At 37.5% G+C, this 10,731-nt stretch overlaps 1 protein-coding gene across 1 annotated transcript; it reads right to left on the minus strand.

Moving 5' to 3' along the window:
• Positions 1-6,548: 6,548 nt before the first annotated feature.
• On the minus strand, positions 6,549-9,332 carry LOC126594562 (uncharacterized protein At1g65710-like). Its single transcript, XM_050260924.1, has 2 exons — positions 7,819-9,332; positions 6,549-7,570 (listed from the first exon to the last, which is right to left on the minus strand). The coding sequence occupies exons 1-2, from the start codon at positions 9,079-9,081 to the stop codon at positions 6,701-6,703; spliced, it is 2,133 nt and encodes a 710-aa protein (XP_050116881.1). The 5' UTR covers positions 9,082-9,332; the 3' UTR covers positions 6,549-6,700.
• Between the last annotated feature and the right edge of the window lie 1,399 nt (positions 9,333-10,731).

The raw sequence follows: 10,731 nt of genomic DNA on the forward strand, positions 1-10,731 counted from the left end.
TTAATAAAATTAAATTAGGATAGTCTATATAATCTTTTTAAGTTACTTTAAGAAAAAAAATTAGCCTAAATTCATTTTTTAATAATCTAGAGCTAAAAATTTAACCTAGAAGGGTTGGAGGAGAAAAACTATTTTCGAGTTAAAACCTAAATTTTCTGGGTAAAAAATTTTAGATTTTAACCCAATGGTTGGAGATGGTCTATGTGATAGCATGTCCCGAAAGATATTCTTTGATGGTGTGAAATGTCTAATTTACCCTTAAACGTTTGTGGTCTTGTATGGTTTAAGTTGTGTTGTGGACCAATTATTTTCTTTCCTAAGTATTTGGACTCAATTAGAACTTAAGGTTTTAGTTGTTTTTGGTTTGGTTGGCCAAACTTGGACCACACACAAACACACCCTCACTATCACCCTCATGTGGACTTTCTCTCTATCCTCCCTCTCTCGGATTTTATCCATTTTCCGTACAACGTACAGACAACCTTCAAACCTTCACTTCCAGTCATAGATCGAGGTTGTAGTTGGCACCTTTAAACTCCTAGTAAGTTCAGGAGTTGTTCTATACCATTTTTGGTACGTGAAACCCTCAAAAACCAGAAAACCCAAGAACCCCCATTTGAGCAATGTATGAGAAGTTATTCCTAGTTTTATATATGTGCTTTACATAACGTTTATTTAGTTATTTCGCATATAGGTGAGACCTATCCTGAGGACGAGCGCCATCAATCAAGGCTCGGGGGCTACGACCCTTCAACATATCAGTGAGTGGGCTTTTGGTTTTCGTATATACCTATATACTTGAGATTTTTCTCAGAAAATAAATTTGAATGATTATACGTTTTGAAATGGCATGCAAAGTATCTGCCTATTTTATTTATGCATTAGTAGTTACATATATTTATGATTGGTGATGCGAACATACAGGTAAGTGCCAGGTAAGTTCATAAATTAAAGATATGAGGTTACTTCAGTTATTTGAGATATGATGTGATGTATTGAGAGCTTATAAACTTGCACCCTGGTGTTAGTGCTCCCGCCCAGAGTTAGGGCACAGTCCTTCGCGTGATGTTCACCTCCCGCACCATATGCTCACCTTGGATCTAAGTTAGGTGCCCATGCTTGTCGTACAGACCACTATAGGTGGTTCCGAATCGTAGGTGACCCGCGATTATTCACACAGTCTTCACGTGATCGTAGCACTAGAGCATATTTATTTTACACCTAGTTTTTTCGTACATTCCACTTTAGATGGTTCTGACTCATGTGCAGAATTTGATATGATTGAGATTGGTTATGAGCTATAGACTCAGCCATACAGATTGAGTTAAAGGGATTTGGCTGATGCGATATCTGACATTGATATATTTTGTCTGGATTACTCATGGCATTGCGTTGAGATACTTTGACATGGTATACTTCTATGGATTTTCATCTTGAGTATGATTTTTGATACAACTTATTATTATTATTATTATTTTCTGGGAAATTATACAAGTTTTACAGTGAGGGGTTAGAACTTTTGAGAAATGAAATGATTTTGAAAAATTTTATTTTTGTCCACTCACGCTTTCTGTTTTGCGCCCTTCCAGGTTTTAGGTAGAAGTGCTTTGGTGGCTCACAAGATTTCGACGGTGGTTCTGACAGAACATTATAAATGTAGGATCACCCTTGGGTGTTGTAGAATTAGTACTTGTCCTGCTTGACTGCACTTAGGCTATTTATGCTCGGGTTGTGTATTTCACACTTAATCTTGCATTGGCACCTTATCTTAGCTAGTACTCTAGTTGATTTGGTTTTTGTTTATTCGTAACTCCTTATATCTCTATTGCTTCCGCACTGTGCACGTGGCTACGTCACCCTCACGTGACGGCCATTATGCCCTGATTTAGGTCGGGGTGTGTCAGTCTAACTTATGGTACATGTTCACCATACATGCATACAACTAATTAGTTTAGTTAATTGTCATATTAAATGTTCCTTTTTCAATTTTGAAGAAATTTAACCAAGGTTAAGGGAAAGGATATGTGGCAGATGATTAAGTGTATGGTGAGCATACACCATAGTTTATGGTGCAATGCTAAGGTGGCCGTAGACTAAATTTTGTAAACTAAATGACATAGAAGTTGATAATTGGATTATTATTTAAGTGTTGATTAATATGCTTATTTCTTATTGGTAACACTTCATTTAGTTTGTAAATCTTTTACAAATTTAATTTACCTAACATTACTCTTGTGGTGATGCGTAAAAATGCTCCCAAATAGAAAATGAGAGAGGATCAAAAGTAGGACACTACTTTCACCTGCTCATGGCAGATTACCCACTTCTTTGTTTTTTAATATTCAACAAGTTTCTCAACCATTCGATCTCTAACTTTTAACCTCAGCCGCTCAACACTCGTTGCATTTTATTTTATATAACATTGAAGAATTTTCCTTAAAATTGTATTATATAATTCGTTTTTACCCGAAGAAAAATAAGAATATGAGTTTAGAATTTGAGTCAAGTGATCGATATGATATATATTTCAAGATTAAAAGAGATGGATTAAATTACAAATCTAGTCATTGTCTATGGTTATGGTTGTCTTTATTACAAAATAATACGTATTGATTAGAATTTTAATGCTACATCAGGATTAACAAGTAGTGACCAACATAATTGCTTTTGGTACATTAAGAGATAACCTCTACAATGGAGGACAAATTATCAAACTTTACTTTCTTTGTACATGAATATTACTCTTATCATCTATTTGTACTCTTATTTATATCATCTCTCTATTAGAGATATGACCCATATGCGTTGTTGGTCCTACCTCTATTAGAAAGATGATACAAAAGGTGGTACAAGTATATGATAAATGTAGCATTACTCTTCTTTAGACCATCTTCATCTCTAGCCTACAACCTATTTTCCTCTATTCCCACCCCCCCCCCTCACAAAAAAAAATCCAACCCAACCCAAGCTTAAAATTGGACTTAAAACCTATAACCTAAAACAAAGCCAGATTTAGCCCATGATTAGTGAGGTTTGCCCACCATATATGTATATTTTATTTAGTTTTATATTTATAAATTCATTGAATCCAACGGTTAAGATCTAATTTGATGAAATTCAAAGGTAAAAACAAAACAAAAAATAACGGTCCAAATTTAAATATAACGGCTAAAGTAATTAAAAAAAAAATTATGTGTTTCATATTTTTTTTCATAATGTTTAACGAGTTTCATGGTGTCGGTTATTGATGAAGAGAAATATTACTAAACCGTAGTACTAAGTTCTAGACAAGTTGACCTCATTCTCTTGGTTAATTAGCCAGACGATGAGAAGATAGAAGCTCATAGGTCGGCTCAATTAAGCTATAGTCATCGCGGAAAGACTCGAGCTGAGCTGACCTCATTGCCTTAGCTGATTAGCCAAAAGTAGGATGAGAGCATTCCATCATCCGTCTCGGCTTGACTAAACCGAGCTGACCTCACTCATCACCCATCCCATTCCTCGTACAAAGGCACCTACGACTAAGGGACTTCCATGTAAATTGCATACACACTCCTCAGATGATCAAAAACACAAACACATAGAAGGTAGCATATGTAAGTTGTAACCAGTTATGTTTTGCTTTTGAGGGGTAAAGTGTTATATTTTGGTTGATTCTAATGTATGAGGTCTTTATATAGACTATAAATTATAAATGTTGCAAAGTCTTGCATATGGCCGATTTGGCGCTGTTTTCCTAGCGGTTGTGATCAAGTGATCGGGGCTATATATAAACGTCAAGAGTAGTTCTTTGTTCTTCATCTTCTTCCTACGTTTATGTGGTTTTCTTAGCATTCATTCCGACGACCAAAATTTAAAGGATCAAGGAAAACTAAAACTTTATGTGGTTTTTGTTATTAACACTTGTGGATGCAAATTTCTTCCTCCTTGATATTGGACAAAATTGCACCTACAAAACAATTAACACCTTAGGTCAAGGTCAAGAACCTCATGCACCCACGATGAATGGGGGGCTTTAGCCGAAGAACCTCCGATGCCAAAGTTAGAATTTAGAGAGAAAAGTGTTTGAGAATTCTAGAGAATTTTAGCAAGAGTTGGAATGATCTTTGGTGAAAATGGGAGCCTATTTATACGGATAGGGTGTAACTTATGGTTTAATGTGTGATTTAATGGATTAATTAGGCAATTAATCCATTAATTGGTTAATCAACACATTTTTGGAATAAATATTTTCGGGGTTATGTAATTTATATGGGATGTTTTGAAGGTTATGAAATAATTACCTTGTGGAAAATAGAGGATGAGGATGGATAAAATAACTTTGAATTTGTTACCTATTTTGGGCACTTTTGATTTGGTTGAAGGATGATTGGCAGCTGTTCGTGCGTAGGAATCCCGTTGTACCTCAAGGGTATTTTTGTCCTCTTATGTCCAAAAATTCACGTGTCGCCTTGTGATTATTTTTGGCTCCACAACACTCATCATGTACCTTTTTTATTGTTTATTTTTTCACTAAAAATGATGCAGAGTAATATTTTTAGAGTGTAAATAATAGATTTGGCTTCAATACTTACATGCATTTAATACATTTATCATCTTGACAATCGAATGATGATTGTATTAAATCCACATATTTACATGAATTATAACTGGTTGTCCGATGATAATTATGTTAAATACATGCAAATATTGTATCAAATTCCGTAATTACAATTTTTTAAGTACTTTGTTGCTCGAGTACTCTTGTGCTAATTACTTTTTGACTGGCCTATATCCGCCATGGAGTTAAAATGCGTTTGAATGCTGAAAACAGACCTCCACTCGGGTCATTTTGTGAACACAAAGATGAGCTTCAATATCTGATATAATTTTCAAGCATGCATGCGTCAATTTTAAGTTGAAAGCGAGTGATTTTGTGGGTTTGCTTTTGAGAAAGTAGTGGTGCTGTGGTGCATCATCATCATTGTGTATGTTGTTGAATTGACTTTATATTCGAGCTATATAGTTATGGTGGACTGGTTTGGATACCATTCATGTCATTCACAGTTAATGGTTTTCATTCGTTTATTTGGATGATTGGACTTTCATCTCTGGCTCTTTTTGCTGATTTTGCCTTCCACTTTCTCATCATGGATCGATATCGTGGCAAACAAAATTAGAGTGGACTCCACTTTGGGATGAAAATTTAATCCGTCAAATTCAATCAATGCAGGTAATCGACCCAAACTGTTCACTTTCGAAAATCAAAAGCTACTTTTGGGATGAAAAGCTACTTTTCCTTTCCCAAGAGAAATTGTTGAGAACAAAAAGGGGTTATTTTTCAACAAATACCACTAGAAAATCTAAATTGAACAGGCCCAACCCTAAAAGCCTGAAAGTTGAGTAGATGAACCAAGAAAGATCAAAGCCCAACAATTTATTAGATCCGCAAAAACGTAAAAAAGGTCAAAACCACAAAAGTTTCAAATTCTCTCAACACCCAAAACAAATTACTAATCTTCCTGTAAAATTCAAATGACTGTCAAATAGTAATTGCATTAAATACATAAAAGTATTATTACCAAATTTATAATATTCCCCTCCTTAACTTCTTTGGACACCCAAAACTTATCCCCCAAACAATAGGACCCATCTCCAATATTTTTCTTTCAGGGGTCTCCAAACTAATTAACAGGGGCCGTTCTGAAGAAATGCAGGTGGTGTCATTGCACATAACTCTCAGTATGTTCACGTGAATATATGGAAATCTTTAATTGAAGTTTCATTGCAAATAAGGTCAATTGTCTGTTAATTGACACTTTGAGCTCATTCAGCTTTAGATGCTGCATAGCAATTGATATATACAGATAATAGTAAAGGTCATGTGTATGTATGAGAAGAGAAGCTTGCCTCATACATCTGCTGCAAAGCAAGCAGCATTTCATTCTACTTTCTGCATCAGTACCTTGATATCATTTGAAAATCGAAAATCGAAATGACTTGCCTCGTTTGAAAATCGAAACGCTTCACTAAATTTGGTGACCAGTTCTTGATAAACTTGCTTCCCATCCATACCAAAGAGTGGCTGCAAGCTTAGGAAAATCTGAGTTTCTTTCTTTAGTATTAACTGAATAACAAAGGTTTTTCTGCTGTGCATCTGCCTAAAAAATAATTCCTACATTTCTCGCATTCATTAAGATTCGTTAGAAAAGCAAGGTATCCGTTCTAAATATGAACAATCAAAATTAGAAACACTAATCCCATTCAAAACTGAAGTAAAAAGAAGAGAAACGAGAAGACAGAAATGAAGCATCGAAACCCTAAATCAAACTTAAACATGCAAACCATACGAATTTGAACGTAAAAGCAGCTGTAGGATACAACCATTTGGTCTCATACAACAGACTATGAGATGATTGTTGAAGAGAGTTGCAATCAGTCGTATCGTGAACACTCAGTATGCATAGCTCCCAATCTCAAGCTTCATTGCCTAATGTCTAATAGCTAAGAATGAAGACTCGTGCGACTGCTCGAGTTATGAACTATAGTGTAACAATTTAACAGAAGCATTTACGGAAAAAAGAAGAATTTAATCAGCGCTTCAAATAGAAAATGTTGCAAGTATGCAACTGCCAACACAAATGTAGTCTACACTAGAGGGAGAGTTGCTGAAATCGAAAGGTACAAATCTGAATGAATTAGTAAAAACGCTTAACTACATCTACATTGATGCTGCAGCTGCAACACCTGGAAGTGTGGGAAGCCCTTTGGTTTTGATGGCAGCGAGACTTCCACGCCCAATTCCACCGCTGCAATGGTGCCTATCCAATCTCCTTCTTGCAGCCTCATCCATACCAATACTCAGTGGAGTTTTGTGATCCTCCTCTTTGGTGTTGGATCTTGAAGTCCAGCAATCAGTGGAGTCAGCTGAATTGGGTTCCCACGAAGAAGAAGAGAAGCCCCAATTATGTTGTTGCGGGTGAGAACTACCACTGAGAAAGCTGTTGCTGCCAGAAGACTCTTGGTCCTCCATATCTTCCAATGCACCAGTACCCCTTCTCACAGTCACATACTTATGGAAGCTTGGCTCCATCAGATCATCATTGGCAACTACCTCAGACTCCACAAAAGGATCTTTTCGCTCATCTGCTAGACAGCCTATGCTCTTCCCAGCAAGTGAAGCATTATAGCCAGAAGCAAATTTTTTGTTCATTTGATCTGTTGGAGTGCTTTTCGTAGCAGAGTTGAGGTCGGCAACTGCTTCTACAATGGAGCAGGCCTTAGATACACATGAAGGGAGTGATACTGCACTCGGCATGTTCTGCTGGTGGAAATTCTGTATGTCTTGGAGCAATAGTGAAGTATACAAAGACTGCCCAGGATTCAAAAGGTTGTTGGTTTCAGGATCAATGTCTAGGTCTCTGGATCGCCTAGAGGACCTGCTTCTTGTTAATGTTTGGGGTTTCCCTTGTGGTTGTCCCTTGGCCTCCTCCACTAGAACCTTGTTCTTGTTGTCCATTGTACTATTGCTGGTTATGTAGTTGATACCTTGGGCGACAATTCTGTTACAGTTGATTTCGAGAGTCGGTTTCTGCAAGATGATTAATAAAGCTAAACTTCAGAAGAACAAGTTCATTGTACAATTTGGTTTTCGGCTTAAAAGTGCATACTTTTAAGGTAACTAATAGCATAGTCTTCCTCTCAGAGAGAATAATAATAATCGTAGAGGTTTACAAATTCAAGCAATATTCCATTCAATCTAATCTAAACTACGGAGAGGGTATTCAAAAGTTCAAACTTGGGAATAACTATTGAGGAAATGACAAGAAGATAAGCTACCTGATTTGAAAGATTGGTGGGTTCCTTGACAACAATCTCCTCTTCAGCCTGGATTTCTCTTTTGTTTCGGTTGTTGTTATTCGCTTGTGGGTAGGCAAGGGAGTTAGGATCGATCTCAGCCAATGGGTTCCTTCTGTAGGGGGAGTGCTCCGCTTTTCTTGAGGAGCTCCGGCTTAGAGAAGGCTGCTGCTGACCGTCATTGGGACCTCTACCATTCAATATAGCTGGAGACTGAGCTCTAGCTGGGGACTGAGCACGGGGGGATCCAACATTTCTCTTCACTGAAATTCGCTTGATGGTAGTTGCAGATTCCCCATTGTTAATGGCAGCTGCAGGGACTGAAACCATCTTTCCTGGCCTAGGATTCGCATTGGCAGTTGCTGTTGCACCAGAATTAGCATTAGAAGATGAGCGTTTGCCCGGTGAAAGACTAGTTCGTCTCTCCCTGCTGCTCGATCGCTGCTGCTGATTTCTTTCTCTGCTGGGTGTCCTCCTCCTCCTCCCTTGAGAAGAAGGAGAAGAAGGCCTTGACCTCAAAGAATGGCGGTGAGTTTTCTCTTCTGAAACCCTATCACCCTCACCATCAGCATCAGCACCATTACATATATCATTGACATTGGCATGAACATCGCTCGCATCGAAATCAAAGCTCCTCTTCGAACCAGAGTACTTTCGGGTTCTATTCGCAGACCCGGAAGAATTGCTGCGGCTGAGCCTTCCACACTGTATGAGAATGGCGTCCAATTCCTCCTTGTTGCAGCTCAACGTCCTCCCACGCTTCCCAACCTTGTCAACGTCATCCGCGGATACACTGCAAGCACCGGTCTTGGTGTCAGCAGCAATCTGCGGAGGAGAAGCAGCTGCAGCAGCAAAAACAACCGCCGCATCAGACGGCGGTTGTCGCGGCGAATTCGGTTGGATTTGGTTTTGGGGAAGTGGGGTTTTCTTGCAATCTCTGTCCCCTCTTTCGTCGTGGCTCTTTCGGTGTTTGATGACGAATACCTCCTTCTTCACTTGGACTTGGGGTTCTTGATCTTGATTGTCTCCTTCTTGTTGGGCAATTTGTTCTTGTTTTGCTCCTGGCTGCTTCTTCACCTTCGTTTTAAGCTCCCCTGCTTCAGTTTCCGATATGGGCTTGCTCTTGATGCTTGAATCAACCACCCCATAACCGTAACCATAACCGGTAGCAGGCGGAGCAGATAGAGGAAGAGGCAGCGGAGCAGGGGAACAAGAGGTGTTCTTCTTGCTAAAACAAGTACCCATTACAGAAAAACTTGCAGAAATTGATGAATTTGATTTCGAGATGGAAAACCTGCAGTGGGTAATCAAATTACAGAAAAGGAAAGCGAATATCGAATGATATCATTGACGGTAAGATACGGATTTTGAAGGATTTTGAAGGTTATAGTGCAAGAAGAAGAAGTAGAGGGGAAGAGATGGTGGTGGTCCTTCACCCGAGACGGATTTTGAAAAGTGAATGTTTTGTCTCTCTGACTCGTTAGCCGTTATGGATTTGATTTCAATTAAACTAATTATAAATTTGTTTAACTGGGAGAGAGAGAGAGAGAGAGAAGAGAGAGAGAATTTGAAATGTTCATGTTTTTCTACTCGTCAAAGCGACTGAGGTCCTCAGTCTCTACTTCCCTATTTCCCATTTTCCCCCTCTCTCACAAAATTATAATTTTTTTCATTTTTAGGTTTATATCTTTAAGATTAATTTTACATTTTCCACAAAACAACTGAATCAAACCACATTTTAGTCGTTTCATTAGCATTGTCGTAATTTCAGTGCTTAACTGAAAAAATGTGATTCGTTTATTTATTGTATAACATATAGATGATCGAAACGATCTTTAATACGTAACTTAATTATCAATCAAAATATTGTATCATCATAAAAAATAAAAAAAATTAAAAATTTAAAAGCCCAAACAAGAAGATTGTTAGGGTTCTCCGAATTATTGTAGAATTTGTATTTAGTTGAGAATTTAGGGATGTCATGGATTTAGTTGAGGATTTGTATGATATTTTCATATTCTACGAAAAATTCAAGTTTTAGCAAGTGACGTTTTACTGCAATGATGGAAAATAATAATAATTATGTACCTAATGCACATTTGATCCTCACCAATCCCCCTCATCCCAATATTTAATGTTTAACCCACTAGCACTATCATTTGTTTAAAAAAAAAATCCTAATTATTTTTCTCCTTGGTGCTATCCTATTTGCAGAAGGGTAAAAAAGGAAATTAGATTTTTAACACCCAAAATATGATATCGATGTGATGTGAGATCGAGCTTGTCGAGTAGAGAGTGGGGAGGCTCAGTCGCGCGATTTGAAATATGGAGCCATTTGATGCGAAGAGAGCCGTTGGATGAAACCAGTGACCCACCACTAACTTCAACTTTCCTACTGCACATCACATAGAATAAGATAATTTATGGGGTTTATTTGTTTTGGGCTAATTACAAGTTTGATCCCAAAACGTTCTTATGTTTTTCTCTTTGGTCCTTAAGAATTTTCTCATTCCAATTTTGATCAATGAACATTTTTTGAGTACATTGATATATTTTTACACTATGAGGGAGGGGAGTTCGGTTAAGCCACGTAATAGGCAATCTAATTTGGTATCGAATTAGTTATCCACAAGATTCGAATCTAAGACCTCTCACTTCTAAATGAAGAAGAATATCACAAAACCGTAATACTAAGTGGCCGATCAATGAACTTTTGAAATTGTGATTAGTAAGATCACTCCACATTTGATAGTTAACTGATTTCTTGATGGACAGATATAAACATAAGTTTGAAATTCTAAGGGTATGTTTGTTTGGCCTCACTAACTCTCATTGGATTAGACTGTATTACTTATTAGTGTAGCCCAATGTTTGTTCCATACTGAGACTAAGTTA

The sequence above is a fragment of the Malus sylvestris genome, chromosome 12 (genome assembly GCF_916048215.2).
Source record: "Malus sylvestris chromosome 12, drMalSylv7.2, whole genome shotgun sequence".
Taxonomy (NCBI): Eukaryota; Viridiplantae; Streptophyta; class Magnoliopsida; order Rosales; family Rosaceae; genus Malus; species Malus sylvestris.

What these genes read in the sequence shown, in the direction of transcription:
- LOC126594562 (XM_050260924.1), bottom strand. Translation starts at nt 9,081, where the DNA reads ATGGGTACTTGTTTTAGCAAGAAGAACACCTCTTGTTCCCCTGCTCCG. An exon ending in CCACCAATCTTTCAAATCAG is followed by an intron (nt 7,571 to 7,818) that starts GTAGCTTATCTT and finishes ATCATCTTGCAG; the next exon opens with AAACCGACTCTCGAAATCAA.